The 21,699-nt window shown below is 45.4% G+C and overlaps 1 protein-coding gene across 3 annotated transcripts in view; it reads right to left on the bottom strand.

Moving 5' to 3' along the window:
• DZIP1 (DAZ interacting zinc finger protein 1) overlaps nt 1–21,699 on the bottom strand; it is a 51,222-nt gene that overhangs the window by 25,197 nt on the left and 4,326 nt on the right. For all 3 annotated transcript variants that reach the window (XM_032864146.1, XM_032864145.1, XM_032864144.1), the window contains exons 3-10: nt 18,359–18,443; nt 15,548–15,672; nt 13,279–13,440; nt 9,438–9,575; nt 7,711–7,773; nt 2,075–2,215; nt 1,554–1,602; nt 327–383 (exon numbers count right to left, since the gene is read on the bottom strand). In XM_032864146.1, the coding sequence (XP_032720037.1) occupies nt 327–383; nt 1,554–1,602; nt 2,075–2,215; nt 7,711–7,773; nt 9,438–9,575; nt 13,279–13,440; nt 15,548–15,672; nt 18,359–18,443 (820 nt within the window). The remainder of the gene's footprint in view (nt 1–326; nt 384–1,553; nt 1,603–2,074; nt 2,216–7,710; nt 7,774–9,437; nt 9,576–13,278; nt 13,441–15,547; nt 15,673–18,358; nt 18,444–21,699) is intronic.

The following is a 21,699-nucleotide window of genomic DNA, read 5'->3' as shown; positions in this document are numbered from 1 at the left end:
GAAATGTGGCGGCCACCACAAGGTCACGTCGTCACACAGCGCCACGCCTTGGGAAACCCGCAAGTACAAAGTGAAGCAATGCCGAAGAATTTATAGTTGTCCCTTGATTAGGTGAACTGAGACATAATAGGTATGGCTAACCAAAATCACCACAAAACCACAAGGATATTTACAGTGTTGGGTTTTTAGATCTAGGACAAAGCCAGGAATCAAAATAGATCATCATGTAATCTCCAAACACACTGGTTTTCGAAGGCAAGGCTCTAAAAATAATAAGTTGTCTATTGGTTTAGCACTTCAAAAGTATCTTTAGTATAGAAACTTACTAGGTACAGCTGGGGCAGTTGGCTTAGATTCGAAAGTTTGCCAGATTACAGGATTCCCTGAAATTAAAAAAAAAAGAAAAAGTTAATGACCCAAATCACAAGCTATGGGTTATATTTTGTCAGTGCTTATCCTAACCTTTTCCCCCAGAAAAAAAATAAACAAAATTTACCAACATATGGTGATTCACCCAACTAAGTAAAGATGTTTAACATAAATCCTTATAAAACTTTTTCCTAAAATTATCATCACTCAAGTATTCATGCTGAGTAATTACACAGCTCTTGCTCACTACCTGAACTCTCACTGTTTCGAAGAGAAGTTATAGGGAACCTCGGCCCTTCCCAAACCTTTATCTCAAAACAAGAAGGAACCAAGTATGTAGGTCATTGAACTCCCTCAGGGGGCCCCTAGAGATAAGGAGGAGATCCAGCTCAAACAGCCATTACCACGCCCCAGTCAGTGCCCCCTCAAGTAGACAAGGATCCTTTAATGACCTGAGACGGGCAGGAGGCAAGACTTCTCTTATCTGAGAGGGGTCCAGGCAAAGGCGAGCTGTGTGCATTACTGGGAGACCCTGCATGCACTTCCGGGTGCAGCCTCCCTTCTAGACTCGCTCCTGAGGGAGAGGAGACGGGTGGCTATCGCCACCACAGACAGTAGGCTGGATGTGCCCCCACTATGCTTAGAACAAACTTTTATCCCCCAACTGCCTCAGCTGACAAGCCAACAAACAGCCCCTACAGTACTTTGGAGTAACTGAGGCCAGGGTCGTTCACAATGGCGCATCCCCACGAGTGCTCAAATGTGCCTTTTTTATACGTGTTCCCCCATTTCATCCTCATACGAAGCCTGTAATATGGTTACTCTGAGTGCTCCAACTCCACAGCTGAGGAAACGGAGGCAGAACTCACAGGGCTTCACTGAGCCCCGTGTGTCTCCAGACCTGGTGCTTTTAGCAGTCACTCCCCTGCCATCACTCATCAGTCCAGAGGTATGGTTACTAAGCATGGATTTTGTGCCTAACAATATTCTGATAAAACCTAGGTGAGACCATTCAGTGATAGTCAATGTATTTAAAAATTCAACTCTCTGGATCAAGGTGACAGATCTCTCAAATTAAAATCACCACTGGAATGCCATGTGGGTGCCCAGAAGCCCCCAGGGGCCCCACATTCTTCTGAGGGAGGCCCACCTCACCTCCAACACTGGGATCCTGGTCCACTTACCTTTGGGCTCACTGATGCTGTTTAATGGTTTACTGGTAAACTCTTTAATCTGCAAAGAAAAACCGTTTTTTGTTTTTTGGGTTTTTTTTTTAGTGATACAAGTTTGAAACCAGATGGGGACATACTGGATGACGGACAGATACTGTATTTAGTAAATTAACCTTTTCATGAAGTCCTCCAAAAACAGAGGACAGATGGATTTTAAAGATACAAAGGCAAAAATTGTATAAAAGTAGCCTTTGGATTGGGCTGCTTCTCAAAGTAATCTCAAGAAGAAATTTTTCTCTACCTTCAAGTTTATTCCAAATTCTAATTGAACCAATTTTTGCTCTTCACAGTTTAAAAAAAATACCTTGAAAAAATTATCTTATTGGATTTACTTTTACAAACAACCACAGGGAAGAAAATATTCTACCTCCTTTATCTTATCCAACTTACAAATGCTCTAAAATAAAACAGAATGTTCTTCGATGAATTGCACTGCTTGAAGAAAAACAGTGCCAATATGGAGCCAAAAATACCTGTTGTCTCTGTGTGATGATCAATTCATTCTGTTCCTGGAGTCTCTGCCCTAGCTCTTCTATCCTTTTCTTGTAGAAAACATTACTTGCATTGAGATCGTCTATCATGGAGGTCCGAAGTTTCTCTATATGTGACAAGAGCTGGAAAAAAAAAAACAAGGCGTCCGTCTGCAAACTGTGTGCACAATGTCTCCATCCCGCCATCTGTAAGCACACGCCCCGTGTTCTTTGCTGGCCTCAGATTATCTGTGCACTTCAAGTGACCGAATACATCTTTGGTAACCGTGTACCAAAGCCTCAGCTGTACAAGGGCTTCACTTGTGCTCCCGGGGAGCTCATGACCCAAGAAACAGCACGGAGAAGGTGAACGACGACATGCACTCGAGCACAGCACAGGACACGCTGCCAGGATGAGCACTGATCCAGCATCGGGGAGCTCCCACTGAGGGGCCATAACCCCACACCGTCCTGCCCCTCAGGTGCGCAGAGAGCCCACCTTCCTTACTTGTAAGTCCAGTGACTAAGTACAACCTCAATAAATCCTCGCTGAGAAAAAGAAGGTGGAAGAAGGGAGAAGGGATGGGGAGGGGTGCAGAAAACAGAAAGATCCAGATTCTTAGATAGATCCGTCTTCAGAGACTTCGTGTCGGAAAAGATCAAAAAATTCAAGAACGATTTGTTTTCAGTGATTTAGGCAAAGATTCTTAAAACAATTTCAGGAGTCGCTTACATAGAGGGGAAAAATCCAGGTCACTGGAGCTAAGGACAGTCCCAGCCTAGAGCCTGGAAGGAGAGGCGATGTGTGGACCGAGCAGGGCGGGTGGTGAGGGTGCCTCAGCATAGACAGAGTAGAGAGCGCAGGTGAGGCAGCCCCTCCCGACTTGCTGGGTTCTTCCCAACAAACCCTCATCAAGCACTTAATCCTGTTGTGTCCACACCACAACCTTACGGATGCATGTTTTGACTCCACAGTACGGAAGGGGGGACTCGGGTCCAGACAGTGTAAAGCAGATGGTCCGAACTCAGACGGCTGGAGGGGAGGAGCCCAGACCAGAACTTTCCAGTCTGGCTTCAAAAATTATTGCTCTCAAATTTAGTGACTAAGGCACGGAACATCTTAGTAAACAGTACTTGCAAACAACCAAGAAGCCCCCCAGGCCTTAAGAAATAAGTCACCAAAGGGGCTCCGGGGTGGCTCAGTTTGCCTTCGACTCGGGTTGTGATCCCAGGGTCCTGAGATCGAGTCCCACATCGGGCTCCCTGGTCAGTGGGGAGCCTGCCTCTCCCTCTCCCTCTGCCTGCCTCTCTGGGCTGGTGCACGCTCTCTCTCTCTCTCTCTCAAATAAATGAATAAAATCTTTTAAAAAATTAAAATTAAAATAAAAAGAACCTTTCATAACCTAGAGGATGCCAAGAATCTCCCCTAGGAGAACACTGTTAAGAACCTTCTCTACATTTTTACAGACCATGGGAAGAGGGCCCCAAAGCAGTTTGAAAAACACTGAGCTAGAAAACAGAAGGAAAAACCTGTGAAAATGTCCAGGGCTTTGGGTGGAGGATTAGGATTGACAAGTCAGTCCAGGCCCTCCAGAGGAAAGGGACACAGGAAACACTAAAGGAGAGCAAGATTTTGGTACTGGACTTGAGAATTGACCAGAAAAGCACAGAAAGGAGTTTGCAGAGAGAGGAATGTGATCATCTAAGCACTAGATAGCCAGAAATTATTTCTGAGAGTTTGTGGCCCTTGAGCCCATTTCTTGTGACCTCCTGTCCTTTCAAGTCCCTGCTCTTTCTCTCTGCCAGAGCATAGGACTCTGCCCTCTCCCTCTGTTACATGAGCACCCGACAGCCTCCCAGCCTCCCTGGAGTCTTCTGTCAGGTCAAAAGGGCATCCCATCATTTATCTGTGACTCCCTTTGAACTCCTACCAATGTTATTTAAAAAAAAAAAAAAAAAAAAAAAAGATTGCCAGGAACCTAGGTACGGCAATAAAAAGTTGGCAATCGCAACTTCCCTTAAACAGAGAAACACAATATGTGCATTGTAGGACCAGTAGGCAGCAATCATGTGGAGTAATTAATAGTTAGGTCTCAGGCAGAGATTACCAAACCTGATTGAATTCTCCCCTCTGTTCGGGTTTAAGAGAAATCAAGGAAGAAGAAAGCAGCTTCAGAGCGAACAAAACCAGCAGACAATGGAGCAGCGTAGCCTAGCGGCAGCACGAAACCCCCACACCCCCAGGGCAAGGGGGAAGGGGCGCCTCACTCAGAACCAGGGAAGGCCTCACCCGCCTCCTCCAACACACCACTGGGCTGTCCTTCCATCAGGACTTGCGGTAGCCAAGCGTGCAGATGGGCCACTTGCATTCTGTCCCTGCCAGAGGGCCACTGAACCGACGGTTCCCGCGCAGGTCTGGGACACCCGAGGCTTTAAAGGAGCCAGAACTGAACACCAAGCCCTATTCATCCGGAAGCCCGAATTCTGTCCCTAAGTACCAATGCTAGAAGACGCCTTGAAGGATTAGGGTAGAACGTCAGACGATAAGGACGGTGGTTCAAACCGTGGAAATCATCGGGGGCTCTGGTGCCCCCCCCCACCCGCAATACACACGCCCCACCCGAGACCGGATCGGGATCCCGGGCAGTGCAGCTGGAGTGTGTGTTCTGGCAAAGAGCCACTGGTCGTTCTGAAGCCTGTCCCAGGCTCGGAACTACTACCTTAGAACCTCTCCGGGGGACGCTACGTTTCCCCAGAAAAGCAACAGCTCTGAGTCATCCCTGCCGGTCCCCCTCGCGAGCTGGCTCGGTGCCTGACGGGAGGAGCAACGCGACGAGGCTGACAAGCAGGACCCCGAGTTTAGGAGGTTCAAACCCGCAGTCATCCCCACAGACGACTCTTTGAACCCGGCCCTTCCAGCCCAGGCCCTACGCGCAGCATCTCTCCACCCAGAAAAGCGAGCTTGAGCGCTCCCCTTGCGGGCCGACTAGCCACCCTCCACGTGGGTTCCGCAAATATTTAATGAATGCCAGTCACACTGCGGGTACGTTAGTCGCACCCAAAACACAACAGAGAATGAAATACACGGAGCCCCTTCCTCCAGGGGCTAGGGATCCGGCTGGAGAGACGCACAGTAAACAAGTGAATACATCATCAAAGAACCACGTGAGACCATGTGGTGGGACCAGCGAGGGAGGGGGCTACCTACCTACACGGCGTCGGGTGATCTGGAAGCCAAGGGCAGAAGGGGCTGTGGCAGACAGAATTCTACACGGCCCTCAAGTCTGCACCCCCAGAGGGCATGCCCTGTATAATCCCTTTCCCTTGGCGGAGTTAAAGAACTGAGTGTTTGTGCCCCTCTCCACCAAATTCATAGCTTGAAGCCCTAATCCCCTACATGGTGGTTTTAGGAGGCGGGGCCTTTGGGGGGTGATTAGGTTTGGATGAATTAGGTAGGGTAGGGTCCTCATGATGGGATTACTGCTCTTAGAAGAAACCAGGGCGCAGGCTTTCCTTTTCTCCCTGCCTGTGAAGACACAGAGGACAGCTATCGGCCACGGGGATCTCACCAGGAGGTGAACTGCCCAGCACCTTGACCGTGCTACTTCCCCGCCTCCAGAGCAGTGAGAAAGAAATGTCCGTTGTTTAAAGCCACCAGCGTGTGCAGACCAAGACATGGGCTGGGTGGGATCAAAGATGTGCTCCAACAATACAATACAGCAAGCGTGCACGAGGGACTTGACAGATGGAATTGAAGTCCCTAGTCCACTGACTCTGAGTTCAGGAAAAGAAATATCGTCCTATGTGGGCAAGTCTCATTCAGGCCAGCCCCTCCCCTGCTGGCCGTCACGAAGTCAACAGCCGGGTACTGAGCTGTGGAGCTAAGGGTCCTGATCCTACGGTGAGCCTGAAGGAGCCACATATTGCCTATAACCTGACCAGGCTTGGTTTGACCCTGAGCCTCGGATGACAACACAGCCCGTTGTGAGATCCTGAGCACAGGACCCAGACAGGCACCTGGGTGACATGGATACTGTGAGATAACCAGCCGCTGGTAATGTGCGACACCCACAGAGCACTCATACAGAGGGAAGGAGCCAGGCACGTGGAGAGCAAATGGAAGGACAGCCCAGCAGCAAAACCCCTGGTGGAAAGAGAAAAAGGTCAGCATGTTCTCGAAGTGACCAGAAGGCTATTGTAGTCAGAAAGAGTTAGGTCCGGAGAGAGGATCGGGATGGCCGGCTGCCAGAGGGATTCTTCTGCTCTCCGGAGAGCAAACTGGGAAAGGGGTAGGTTGGAACTGGGACACCAGTTGCGGGGTCCTTTTAGAAAGGGCAGGGGCTCAGTGGAAGGGAAGAGCAACGGAAATGAAATGGGCAGAACACCACAGATATGAGACACGTTGAAGGCCCAGCTGATGCCTGGGAGCTGGGCACTGAGGGACAGATGGGGCTCACGGCAGGCACCAGATCGCCCTGACCAGGATGACACTGGACGAAGGAAAACACATCGTCTGAGACCTGTTAAACTCAGGAAGCCTGGAGATACCAGGTCCAAAGCTGGCTCGCCCCTCTGCAGCTCAGAGGGTGGTTTAGGCTAGAGAAATAAACAGGGGCCTTACACCCACACACAGCCACACCCTCACCACACGAACTCTCTGCTCGATCCCTAGAGCCCCAGACTATGAGAAATACATGCCTGTTCTTTGTCAGCGACCTGGTCTACCGTATTTTGTCATAGCAGCCAAACAGGCTAAGACACAGGGGACACAAAGGGCTACAAAATACATACAGAGTGAAAAAAGAAACAGAAGTTTTCCTATCCTAAAATCTCAAATGAAAGTACTTTAGGTTTTCTGCACCAGCGTGAACACTTTCCCATTTAGATCTGTGTTACTCTCGGCTGAAAAGCAGTGTTATCATCAAACTGTTTTCATTAAAATGATTTTAACATGCGCAATCCCTGCTTTTCTTAAAAAGTATCTAGACGGCTACGCTAAAAGATGGAAAAGTCAGAAACGATGTGTTCAACAAGGAAGGAATCACTAAATAACTTACGAAACATCCTTAAGAGCCTTCTCCAGCCATTAAAACATCACGATTTTGATGACTATTTTAAAACAGGAGAATGTTTGTGATATATTAAGCAAAAAGCATATACAGTTATAAGGCATGATTCAAGATCTGTAAGACTATGTGTATGGGTTTCCATATTACAGAAACACAATATTTATAGCATAGAACACAGACTGAGAAAAATTATAACAAAGTCGTGGCAGGGGTTATTGAATTTTAAGTAATTTTATTTTTTAAAAGATATATTTATTTGAGAGAGAGAGAGAGAGAGAACGGGCAGGGGGAGAGGTAGAGAAAAGGGGAGAGGCAGACTACCCCCGACCCCCCCATGCAGGGCTTGATCCCAGGACCCTGAGATCATGATGGAAGCCGGAGGCAGATGCTTAACCGACCGAGCCACCAAGGTGCCCCGAATTATTTATATATTTTATAATTAAATTATAAAATTTAAATTTTGCCACACATTTCTCCACAAAGTCTATGAAGTGGACAAAGACTACCTTTGTGGTAGAGAAATAATATATATATTCTTTTCAAAAATGACCCATTGCCTTTTAGTCTTACCCGACCCTTCTCTTTCTTGTGTTCTTGATTAAGAGCTTGAACTCGCGCGGTCCACTTGCTTTCCTACGACACAGGAAAACCAGAGGAATTCATGTGCAGCCGCAGCAGTAAAATCCACTTGAAATGCAAGTTTTTGGTGGGTCCTGTGGAACCCAGTTACCCCCTTGGATTCATTGTAGAGGCATTTTTTTTTTTAAACTACAAAGACTCAAAAATGTTTAAACACATTTGCACTTGGTTTTAATCTTAAACTCTATGGCAGGGGTCCGCAAACATTTTCTGCTAAGGGGCTAACAGGACAACCTTAGGCTCTGGGGGTCACATGACTCGATCTTTACTACTAGCAGTAGGAGAACATCCTACTAGGAGTGGGCATGGCTGTGCTCCAAAAAATTATTTTCAAGAATACGTGCTCGTGTGCCAGTCTGAGGAGCTAAGAGGCAACACCGAGGTTTCTGAGGCCTGCGGTTCTGATCTGACACCAGAGCTCACAGGAAGGAAATGAGAAATGTAGGCAGGATCTTGGGATTTCATAACTGGGTCCTTCAATTCCTGAGACCAGCTGGCGGGGTGCAACTATCAACAGCTCAGTAGGGGACACGATTCCTGGTCTCCTACCATGTCCCAGGGACCTCACTGCCATGGCCCGCGAGGGGAGGACGCACTCTGCCCTGCCCCGGAGGAAAGCCAACTTAACAACGGAGAGTCCCCCCGCAATGTGTATGTGAGCAGGTCCCGCCTGGGGGACTACAGACATGCAATCACCCAGAGTCCAAGAGAACACTCTGGAAGAGGTGTCACACCAGCTGAAGCCAGGGGTCCTGAAACTCCGAGAAGGGCATGACAGAGAAAGCCACAAGGGCCAAAGCAAAACCCAGAAAGCCGTGTTTGGGGAGCCATGAGCTCTCATGTCTGGTGCAGCGGGGACCTTCAAGGTAAAGCCAAGAATGGTGGGGGATGGCTCAGGGTCCAGATCCTCAGGGACTCTGACAACTGGTTAAGGATTCCAGACTTGAAAGAATAAGACGGGACAGTGACGTGGTCAGCCTGGCTGCAGGATGGAAGGTGGACTGTGGGGAGGGAGGCAAGACATGGGCGGCAAAGTACGCAACAGGAGCAGTCGTCTATGTTTCAAAAACACACTTCCTTTTTTAAAAATGTTACTGGTTTTTTTTTGTTGTTTTTTTTTTTTTTGCTTTGTTTTGTTTTTTAGCAAAATCCTGAATTCATAAACTTGGATCTCTATTTACTTCCTGGTAAAAAAACAATGTTCCCCTAAACTAATATGACCAAAATTGCCAAGCTGGTTACAGAGGGCCACTATAATTAAGTTGGATAAATGAAAAAGACCATCAGTACACCAATGTAGCCTTATATTTAAGCTCTAAAAATTAAGTTGGTGCTTCAGCGTGTCTTTCTGTGCCTTTTGAAAGTGAGACCTACATCTGAAATATGAAAAATAAACTCTTAAGGTAATCCCAAACAATTCAGGGTGTTACCATGTTAGCAAAAAAGGCAACAATTTTGCCAACTGTTCTAGATCTGCATCGATTAGTCAGTCAACAAGCATCTAATGAACACCCATTATTAGGTATCCGGAGACAAGAGGAAGAGTCAGCTTTGTGGCCACTGACAGACAATTCCCTTTTCTGTAGGTAAGGCCTGCTGTAAACTGCTTCCCTAATTAAAATCAGACCCTCCAGCAGTGACTACCCGCGGGTACATACCTGACTGTCAAGAAACTGCATCACATTTTGGAAATCTTGGGGATACTGAGGACGTTCCTCTTTAAATTCATGGGCGTCCTTTAACGTGCCAATGTTGGACTTGATCTGCATGTTGGACTTCTGGATTTCTGACAGTTGCTAGAAAATAAGATACAAACCAACTGGTATGGATGTTTGTACTTTTGTAAGATGGAAACAGAGAGTGAAATTGGGGAACAATGGAGCCACTGTGAAATCTGACTGTCCTACTAGAGGCTCCCTGTGCTTCTCCTACTTCTCTCACCTAATGGTTTTCCAGTGTTCTCGCCACTGCTTTCCAGTTTTCCAACAGAACATGTATGGGGTGAAAAAGGGAAAGGAAAAACCCAACTTTCTAATCTTATACCATAGGTCTTACATTTTCTGATGTGCACATAACGGTTGCCAGGAACAGAGGAACTGGGGGCAGCTGGTTCTCACGATAACTGGGTGCCAAGGCCAGCCTCATTCAGCAACTGTGCCCATGAATCCGTGAGGGACGTGGGGTTTTTAATTCTTTCCTTCACTTGTTATATTATTCCCCAGGTCGCCAGCAGTAAAAACCCCCAGAAAAGTCACAGCAGGTAACATGTTAACTGAAAAAATAAAAGGGTGGGGAGCATAGCTTTCCTGCCTAACTGAACACAGCAACTTCTTTTCAAACAGTACATCAGGAAACGGGGGGGCGGGGGTGACTTTTCATTGGAGGAACCTGACAGACACTACCTCAGCCAGGTGACCAAGGTCAACACTAACAATCACATCATGAGGAGAGTATTCTCTCTGGTATGATGTGATGAAAACTGTATTTTAGCTCTGACGATTTCATTCCTCAAACCCATAAGCCCAGTCTAGGCATGAGAAGACTATGGGATAAATTCCCGTAAAGGGGATCCTACTGACAAGTACTCCTCAAAATTGTCCAGGTCACTGAAAACAAGTCAGAGACACTATCCCAGACAGGAGCCCAAGGGGACGGGACAACTACATATCAGGTAGCATCCCGGATAGGATCCTGGAACAGAAGAGTGACATCAACTAAAAGCTCAAGAAGCTGGACTGAAGTACAGAGTTTGGCTAATACTACTCTATCAATACGGATTCCTCAACTAAACAAATGGGCCATACTCATTTAGGATGCCAGTAGTATGGACAACTGTGTACAGGGGTAGGCGAGGAGGATTTCTAAGACATTTTCTGTACTCTGTGCTCAATTTTTCTCTCACTACTCTAAAAATGAAAAAGGCAAACACCCACATGTGGTCACCTGATGAACAGACAGAGGAAATGTGACACGCATGAAATGGGACATCAGGTGGCAATGACAAAGGCATGACACAGTGTGACAGAGACGTCCCTTCCTCATGACACAGATGAGGCTTGAAAACATGGCACTAACTGGGAGCAGCTGCTCATAAAACCTCACATGTTATATGCTTCAATTCATAGGAAACGCCCAGAATAGGCAGATCTGTAGAGGTAGAAAGTAGACATGTGGTCGCTGGGGGCTCGCGGGAGGGAGTGCCAGAGGGCACAGGGTTGCTCCCCGAGAGTGATGAGATACTCTGAAAGGATTGTGAGGATGGCTGCACAACTCTGGGAACATACTAGAAACCACCGAACTGTATACTTTAAGTAGGTGAGTTTTATGGTCTATAAGTTAAATCTCAATAAAGCTGTTTTTTACCCAAAAAAAGTAGGAGTGGTAAAAATATAAGTCCCATGTTGGACAAAGTCCCAATCCACTATTCGCCTGGGGGCAGGACCATGGAGGAGGGACTGTCAAGCAAAAGAACTCTAACTGGCAGCTTATCACAAGGGAAAAAAAATGAGTCTGGCCTTGATGCAGATGTGAGAAGCCAGTTTTTTCTTTTTTTGGTGGGGGGGTGTGTAGAAGAGAAAGACTCTTAAGCAGGCCCCACTGTGCCCAGTGGGGCCCAAAGCAGGACTCGAACTCACAGCCCTGAGATCATGACCTGTGCCGAAATCGTGAGTCAGACGCTTAACCGACTGAGACACCCAGGCGCCCCTGAGAAGGTAGTCTTAAATGGGTAGGTACTGCAATCCACCAGTGGGTGACGTGGCACCCTGCTTTGAGCCACAGTTAGGAGTGCAGGAGAGGCCCCTGAGGCACGAGTGGGAGAAGAAACCACGGACAGAGAAATGACTGCTGCCTCAGTGCTCTGATGCTCAGGACCAGCAACAGCCAAGAACAGCTGATCCAACGGGAAGATGCCTGAAGGAAGCCCTACGAAACAAGACACAACGTGCCATCCACATTTATCTCCCTTCAGCTTTTAAATTTGCAAATTACCACTTAGAGAAAAATGGAAAGAACAGTATAATGAACAGCCACTTCAATTGTTAGCATGTTGCCACATCTGCTTTATAAAGATATGACGGGGCTGGCAGGATTTTTCTGTAAAGAGCCAGATAGTATTCTGGCTTCGGGAGACACGCAAGGTCTTGGTCATGACCACCCAGCTCTACAGGCCCCGCACAAAAGCACCGGGACAAAATGTAAAGGAACACCTGTGGTTGGGTGCCAATAAAACTTTATTTGTGGACAGGGAAATGGGAACTTAATGTAATTTTTGTGTCCTGAAATATTCTTATGACTCTTTTTAACCATCTAGAAATATTAAAACCTTTCTTAGCTCGCTGGCCATACAAAAATGGGTAGCATGCCAGACTCGGCTCACAGGTGGTGGTTTGCCAACCTCCGTGCAAAAGTTCAAGGTGTTTTTAGAGAAGGCCCTCCTTAGCCGTATTCCAAAAATACCCCTCCATTTTAGTTTACAAAGCTTGTCCCCTAGAGGGAGCTCAAGGATCTTGTTTTCTTTCCCCAAGGGTGACTCATGACTGAGCTGCCCTTCCAGCTGAAGTCATTCTTAGAGGGAAGGCAATGGCCACGGTCACAGAGTTTGAGGTCCCAGCCCAGCAAGGCGTGTCTCTGTCTATGCGTGAGACCAGGGCAGTGTGGACCAAGGTCGCTCCCACAGAGGATGAAGGCTCATTTAGCCACATCCTGCTTGTTCAGACCTCCTGTCCTCCTCACTGACCAGGCTGGAGATCTGGAAGGGAACTGGTAAGAGGTTCTACTTCTGTCTTTCTGGGTTGGCTTCCACAATGGTGACCTGTGTCAGCCTTTCCAGAAAGTTCCTTCGGAACTTTGAAAGCTTCAAAACTCACGGAAGGGTTTATGGTTTATGGCTATCTAAACCTCACCAGCTAAGAAAAGAGAGACCCTGTTCTATGATCTGACCAAAGGTACTAAATGTACGAAGTGTTCTTTTTTTAAGATTTCTTTTAACTTTTGGGACACCTGCATGGCTCAGTCAGTTCAGCTCAGGTCATGACCCCAGGGTCCTGGGATTAAGTCCCACATGGGGTTCCTTGGTTAGCAGGGAGCCTACTTCTCCCTTTGCTCTTCCATTCCCCCTGCTTCAACTCTCTAACAAATACATAAAATCTTTAAGAAAAAAAAATTATTTTTAAGTAATATCTCCCCCCAACGTGGGGCTTGAGCTCCAACTCTGAGATCAAGAGTCTGCGTGCCAGTGACTGAGCCAGCCAGGTGCCCCTCAAATGTACCAAGTGTTCTGCACATGCGTTTGGGACCAAAGCTCCCACTCTCAAAGACAACTTTGCTGACTTGCTCTGTCTTCTGTATGTCTCGGGTTCCCTCACCACTCTCAGGAAGAGAGGTGTCTGGGCACAATGAAGTAATTTCTAGATCTGCTGGCCATAATGCCATTCTAACACCACCTCTCAAGGCAACAACCCTACCAATATTATGAGGACTTTTTGGCTTAATACTTACATATTCTAATGCTGAATTCTTGGAAGTCAATTCTTTAAACTCCTTCATAAACATTTCCTTGACTTTTTCCATTTCACCAACCAGTTTCTCCTTTTCTTCTTCCTTCCATCTATCAAATAACTTGAGAAATTCTTCCTCTTTTGTTTTTTGCATTTCATATTCCTGAAATTATTTTAATGCATGGCTTTAAAAGTTCCGATATGAAGCAAATATGTAAAATTTTAAATAAATGGACATAGCTTCACCTCCAGTTGTGTGGCAGCTAATACTGTGTGTATCCGTTAGGTTTGCAATCTCACTTCCTATCCTGGCCATGTGCACAGTGATTTTTTCTAAACCAAAAACAGCACACAGCATCCTTCTGTCCTTACATCTCTTAAAGTACAAACACAGACGCCCAAAGTCTCAAGAGTAGAATTCTGTGATCTATGAATTTGCATAGCAGATATGCAATAATATGTAAAATGTAAACATACTTTAAAAGAAAATGTCTATTGAGCAGAGGAACCACTCTCAAGACTGTATCCATTTAGAGAGAATAGCCCCATCTCATCGCCCAAAAACACAAATTCATATTTATACAAGCTAAATTCAAGGTCTAGTCAATCAACCTTTGATTTCTCAATGACTTAAACTTTTTGGTTTTTTTTACCGAACTGGGGACTTAACATGATGAATAAACTTAGTCTGACACAGACAACACTGCACCCAACAACCCCAGAACATACCTTCTTGCTAAATGCACATGGAAGATTCACCAGGATAGACCATACGTGGTCATAAAAGATTTTCAATAAATTTTAAAAGACTGAAATCATGCTAAGTGTATTCCCAACCACGAGAGAATGAAGCCAGAAATTAATAACAGAAGAAAAACTGGAAAATTCATGAATACTTGAAAATTAAACAATGTACTCTTAAGCAACCAATGGGCCAAAGAAAAACTCACTAGGACAAGTAGAAAATACTTTGAGATGAATAAAAATCAAAACACAACATACTGAAAATTAAAAAAAAAAAAGAAGAAGCCAAAGCAGTGCTCAGAGGGAAATTTATAGCTGTAAATGCCAACATTAAAGAAAGAGAGAGAGATCTCAAGAGACAAAGAAGGTTATTATGCAATATAGAAGACATAAGAATTGTAAATATTTATGTGTCCAATATTGCAGCACCAAATTTATAAGGCACATACTAACAAAAGAAAAATGAGATATAAACAACAACATGGTAATCATAGAGGACTTTAATACTCCTTAGACAGGCCATCCAAACACAAAATCAACAAGGAAACACAGATCTGAACAATGCTACATACAAAACGGACCCAACAGACATACACTATCCAACAGCAGCAGAATTCACATTCTTTTCAGTGCACATGGAAGAGGATAGATTACACGTTAGGTCACAAAACAAGTCTTACCAAACTCAAGAAGACTAAAATTCTGTCAAGTATCTTTTCTTACCACAATGGTATGAAACTAGAAATCAGTAACAGGAGGAAAATTGGAACATTTACAGATACATGGAAATTAAACAACACACTCCTCAACAACCAATGGATCAAAGAAGGAATCAAAAGTGACGTCAAAAATATCTCGAGATAAACGAAAATGGAAACACAACCTACCAAAATGTACGGGGTGCAGCAAAAGCAGTTCTAAGAGGAAAGTTTACAGCTAAAAATGTCTACGGCAAGAAAAAAAGAAAGATCCCAAATAAACAATCTAACTTCACACCTCAAGATCTAGGGAAAAAAAATTAAACACAAAGTTAGCAGAAGGAAATATAAAGATTAAAGCATAAATAATAAAATAAAGAATAGAAAAACAATAGGAAAGATAAACAAAACTGAGAGTTTTGTTTTTTTTTTGAAAAGATAAACAAAACTGACAAACTTTTAGCTACACAAACCGAAAAAGGACTCAGGCAAATTATAAAGGCGAGAAGAGACATTACAACCGACACTATGGAATTACAAAGGATGGTAATAATCTACTGCGTACAGTTGCATGCCAACACATTGGACAGTCTCAAAGAAATGGATAAATGCCTAGAAACAGGCAACCTACCAAGACTGAATCGTGAGAAAAATAGGAAATCTGAATAGACCAATAATGAGTCAGGGCATTGAATCAGTAATCAAACACCTCCCAACAAAGAAAAGCCCGAGACCAGAGGGCTTCACTGGTGAATTCCACCAAACGTTTGAAAGGAACTCACACGGGTCCTTCCCAACATCCCACCCGTTCAGAACTCAGTACCCTACCTTGGAGAACCTGACGGCGTGGGCGTGCTGGGCAGCCTCCAGCTGAGACCTGGTGAGCTGCAGCTGCTCCTTGAGCATGTCAATCTCACTCTGGAGCTTATCAGTCTGTGCCTTTTTCTTATACTCTGTTGCAACAGAAATATGCGGTTAAAATACCACCTCTTCAGAAACCTAGCTGAAAACTTAAGGGGTACAGCCTCATTGACAAGACAAAGACAAAGGAAAGTGCTCTGTCTTGGGCTACTACTACTTTTTCATGCCATGCGAGCCAATTTTGCTCGTGAGTGTTTACTTGCAGCCCTTCACCTTATGGGGCGCTGAATTACTTGCAGCAGATTATTTCAGCCACTGTGTTGGATTATCCTCCAGGGACAGTGTGAGAGCCCGTTCAGGGAAAGCTAATGGTAACAAAGAATAATCCTGAGCTCTTCTTGGAGATGCCAGTCTCAAGAGAAGGGAAGCCAATAGCTTCCACTACAGGTGGCGCCATATTGGAAATCTCTACAGTCACTGTCCCTCTGGCTCCCACCACACACTCTCCTGAGAACCCCGGTGCTAAGACAAGCAGAGGCTGGTATTCAGGATGCAAACTGGGGCCATATGCTGTCCACAGGGCCAAAACGAGGTACCAAAAGGTTGTAAAAGGAAGCAATAAGTGAAGGGAAGGTACTTATTATGTACATGTACTTACATGAAGATGTGCACATGACTGAATGGATATACATATGTCTGTGAGTGTAGACATGAAAGGTATGGAAACCAAAGTAGAAAGTCAGAATCTCAAAGATGACCTGAAGAAATAATACTCATTTCAGAGTCTGAACCACTCTCTGAAACGAGTATGAGATAGAATAAGATACTGAAACAGAAGAGAAAGAAGGTCAGTTTCACACTGAAGAATGGTAGTTTAATTAAAATGCTTAATCTTCCCAATTTCTCCAATACACTGCTAAACTCTTATCCGGAGTCCAGGACTTACAAATGGAATTTTCCGCTGTTGGTATTGTTTATACAAAGCTTAGCTATTTCCTAAATAAATCTATTTGTCTGAAATAGGCAGGAATGGAAACGGACTGGCCCAAAAAGGAGACTAGAGCAAGCACTTAGGAACAAGCTAGCAGCACACACATTTAGATGCTAAAAGCATTTAAGACCATAATGAGAATTTCTGTGGGTTACCGGTCTATAGGCAGTTGGCAGAATGCTTTGTCAGCTCATGAAGAAATGAGGCCTGGCATTTATTTTACCTTAAGAACCTTTATTCCTGGAGAAGCCACAGAACCCCTGCCCTCTCTTGCTTTAATTTCCCGCTCTATACATAGTTAATTCACGTCAAGGACCCAAACACACTTTCGTATCTCCCACATCAATGGAAACAAAAATTTTCCCTTGGTTCCACATTTCCCTCCAGACAATGTTCATGTCTCTTGCTGTCCCTCCCAGCAAATGTTACTGACCACTGCTCACCTGACTCTCAGCTCGGCTCACTCTCTCTGGGCTTTTGTCCCACCAATCCACTGAAGCTGCTATGTCAAGGTCAGCAGCAGCCATCGCAACAGCAATAACCAATCCGTGGTCCTCATCTCACTCTGTGCCTCAGGAACATTCAATAAACTGACCACTGCCTCCCTCCTGAAACCCATGTTTCCCTTGGTTTCCATGACAACACACTCCCAGCTCTCCCTCCTGCCTCTGTTAACTACTCCTCACTGCCCTCAGCTGTGCTTCCTGAGCTCCCCATGTTGGAAGAGCCTTAGGCCTGGCCCTCAGCTGTCTTCCCTTTCCCATCTAGGTGAGCTCCTCCAGACCAGCTCTGCAGCCTGGGCCTCTCCCTTGACCTCCAGACACCCCACATCCCCACCTGGATGGCGATCGTATGTGTGACTCAAGTTCGCCCTGATCAACACGAACTCTCATTCTCCTTCCTTCCTCAATCCACTTCCGCCCCTAGATCCCCATCTGAGTCAACACCGCCGCCATTCCCCCAAACATCTAGGACAAAACCCCAGGACTGTTTTTATCTCTTGCTCTCATGCCAAGTCACACGCCTCTGCGGTCTCTGGGTGGAACACGTCCTCTCCATCTTCACTTATCTGGTTTTCCCTGGTACCGCCCCTGTCCCACTGCCATGTCACTTGCCTGGGCTACTCTGGCAAGCCCCCGTCACTCTTTCACCTGCTTCCACCACGGCCGCTATGCTTTCCACCAGGAGCTACTCATACTCCTGGCCGGCCAGGAGCGGGGGCTGGGGGTGGGGGGTGTCCTCGAGGTCCCACGTGACCCAGCCTCCTCCCCTCCAACGCCCCGCCCCCTACTGCCTTGCTCCCTCTACTCCACTAACCTTCTATCTGTTCCTCAGACTTGCCTGTGCCACCTCTCCCTCATCCCCACCCCCCACCCCGACGACGATCATCGCTCGCTTTGCCTGGGATATCCATTTTCCAGATTTTCCCCAGGCTGGGCCCCTTCCTCATCATTCCGCCTGCAATCAACTAGCATCTCCTCAGGGACGCCTTTGCCGACCACCCCCAGCCCATCCTCCTGTTTTATTTTCTTTGTTGCATCTGCCACATCTGCAAAGAACCACTCATTTATTTGTGTGAGTGTGTCTCCTCCGCCCCTCCTGAAAGACCCCAGGCCTGGTGCCGTGCACGGCACGTAGGCGGGGCTCAAGTGTTACTTAATGAATGAACAAAGACCATGATACTTTCTTGTCAAAGGACTGAGAGATGCGCTGGACCACGTCTCCCTGAGAAAAAGAAACAGGGACCCGAAGGAAAACCGCTCTTTGAGGTTAAGCCTGTGACTTACCCAGGTGAGAATCTTCGGGGTGGCGCCGCTGAATGTGACTTTGTAGGAAAGCTTGGTTCATAAAGGCCTTGTCACAGAAATGGCACTGAAAAGGAGAGAGCAGCAAATCCCAGGGTCAGTCACCAGTGTCCTCCCACCTAAGTTCCATTAAAATTGGGGTCCCTGGGGCGCTTAGGTGGCTCAGTGGGTTAAAGCCTCTGCCTTCGGCTCAGGTCATGATCCCAGGGTCCTGGGATCGAGCCCAGTGTCGGGCTCTCTGCTCAGCGGGGAGCCTGCTTCCCCCTCTCTCTCTGCCTGCCTCTCTGCCTACTTGTGATCTCTGTCAAATGAATAAATAAAATCTTTAAAAAAAATTGGGGTCCCTAAAGCACCACCTCTGGGGAATTTTCTACCCCCACAGGGATATGTAAAAGCAGGACTAAAAGGACAACTGTAAACCAGGGTGTTGTCCCCAAACAGTGAAAACTATCTCTGGGCAGCCACGGTGGCCCAACCTGGTGCTTCCAAGAACCCCGGTTGCAGCTCCCATTAGACAGGTGGTTCCTAGCCGGGCACCAACTTGATCGGGACACTCCAGCCATGCCGGTCTTCTTTCTGTCCTTCAAGCAGGTCAACTTCAGCCTCTGCCTGAATCTGCCCCAGACCTTCCCCGCTGGCTCCTTCTTGACCTTCCCTGAAGCATCTTCCACACAGGGGAGGAATGGCGCGTCCTCAACCAGACCCTCGCGGGCGGTCCTCCTGCCAGTCACCGTCCCATCCCGCTGCCTTATTTTCAACATTGCACATCTCACCGGTTACTATTTCCACATGTACACACTTCACTTGTTTATGGTCTCCTGCCCAATGACTCTGGGTTCCAGAACATCCTATTCCTGACGCCATGGGCTCTTGTCTATCTTACTCATAGCATTATCCCCAGCCCAGCATTAATGAATGACTGAACACATGCTTAGAAATGTTTAGCTTCCTAAATAAATTTTACTGGAAAAAAAAAAAATCAGTGCTGCCAATATCTCCATTTTCCACTTTAACACTGATTCAAATTTTAAGCAAAAACTCAACTTGTTTCATCGTACCTGTATTATTCTGAATTAAAATGTGAATATTAAATGTTTTTATTTCTTAGTATTTCAGAGTCTATCTCTAAAAGGGCTTGCTTTTAACACAGTCATAATAGTATTATTCCACCTTTTAAAATGTGAAAATTAGGGGCACCTGGGTGGCTCAGTGGGTTAAGCCTCTGTCTTTCGCTCTGGTCATGGTCTCGGGACCTTGAGATCAAGCCCCGCATCAGGATCTCTATTCAGTGGGGAGCCTGCTTCTCCCTCTCTTTCTGCCTGCCTCTCTGCTTACTTGTGATCTCTCTCTGTCAAATAAATAAATAAAATCTTTAAAAAAATAAAAATAAAATGTGAAAATTAATTCCCTAATGTCAACACATTAAAAATATTATTTTTCTCCAATATTTCACATATTGCCTTAGAAAAAAAAACGTTACAGTGTTTTGATTTGAATCAGGATCCACATAAGGCCATATCCTGCAATGGCTCATCATGTCTCTCAACTCTCTTTTGATCTAGAAGGTGACCCTCCATCTCTCTTTTTCCTTGCAATTTGCTTGCCAAAGAAACTGAACATGTGTCCTATGGAGTTTCTCCCAGTCTAGATTCTGCAGTTTCATCTCCAATGTGCTATTAACCTATTCTAATTGCACACGGTGTTGCCTTACTCTGAATCAGGAAACCTACATGGCAAGCTCTGATTCTCTTTCCCAGAAAACCCACAGGATGCCCTATTTCCTGGCATCGTGTTTCAGGGAACCTTGAACATATCTTTCCAGCCTTCTCTGCTGCTGATGACTGCTTGAGTTTCCTCACAATACTTTATGGACTGTCCTCCTGACTCAGGGGTCAGTGTGGGCTCTAATGTTGTGCACAACCCTGGAGAAAGGAAAGGATGAAGAAACCTAAAATATGGGGCTTTTAATTTCTGAAAATGGAAAATAGGTATTTTAACTATTTGAATAATACAGAAAAGCCATGAGCTCAGGGTAAGAAGGGGTTCCTACTCCCCAAAAAAGAAGCCTGACATTATGACTGCATCAAGATGAAAAACTTCTGGGGTGCCTGGGTGGCTCAGTCCATTAAGGGTCTCCCTTTGGCTCAGGTTATGATCCCAGGGTTCTGGGATTGAGCTTCACGTTGGAGCTCTCTGTTCAGTGGGGATTCTGATTCTTCCTCTCCCCTGCTCCTTCCCCCCACTCATGCTCTCTCTGCATGCTGTCTTTCTCTCAAGTAAATAAATAAAATCTTTAAAGTAAAAATAAAATTTAAAAATTATGAACTTTCATACGACAAAAACATCAAAACGAAGTTAGAAAACTTTCAGTTTGAACAACTTGAAAGTTGCCATTCCGTACTAACAATAAGTAAAGAGCTGAACAGACTAAAAAATCAACAACTCTTCTTGGACCCATAAGAGAAGAAGACACCGGGCAAACCACCACCTGCAAGCTTGTAGAGACAGACATTGTACTGGAAGTCGTTGCTAATGTAATACAGCAAGAAAAGGAAATAACAAATTAAAAAAAAAAAATACAGCCTAGGAGGGAAGACACAGAATTTCTTTGTTTGCAGATGACACTGATGTATATAGAAAATCCAAAAGAATTGACCAAAGAAAAACCTTAGAACTAATAACAAAGTATACCAAAGTTGTAGGATATAATGTTAATATACTAAAGCCAACTTTCCTATATTCCAGTAATGAAAAATTGGAATTTGAAATTAAAAACACACCACCATTTACATTAGCACCCCCCCAAAATGAGTACTTAGGTATGAATCCAACAAAATATGTACAAGATCTATATGAGGAAAGCTTCAAAGTTCTGAAGAACAAATCAAAGAAGAACTAAATAAATGAATATCCATGTTCATGGATAAGAAGACTCAATATTGTCAATAATTCTCTCTAATTTGATCTTTAGATTCAAAGCAATCCCAATCCAAATCCCAACAAGTGATTTTTGAGTAGCAACAAACTGATTGTAAAGTTTGCTAAAAAAACCCAGAATAGTCAACACAGAATTGAAGGAGAAGGACAAAGTTGAAGGACAGATATCTCAACTTTAAGACTCACTACTTAAAGCAACAATAATCAAGACAGTGTAGTACTAGCTAAAGAACAGACGAACAGATCAATGGAGGAGAAGAGAGAGCCCAGAGACAAACCCATGTGAATATCACCTAATCTTGGACAAAGGAGAGAAAACAATACAATGGTACAAAGATAGCTTCTTCAACAATGGTGCTGGAACAACTGGACATCCACACGCAAAA

Source organism: Lontra canadensis, unplaced genomic scaffold (genome assembly GCF_010015895.1).
Source record: "Lontra canadensis isolate GAN:19392208 unplaced genomic scaffold, GSC_riverotter_1.0 scaffold26, whole genome shotgun sequence".
Taxonomy (NCBI): Eukaryota; Metazoa; Chordata; class Mammalia; order Carnivora; family Mustelidae; genus Lontra; species Lontra canadensis.
This window is presented reverse-complemented; position numbering and strand designations above follow the sequence as displayed.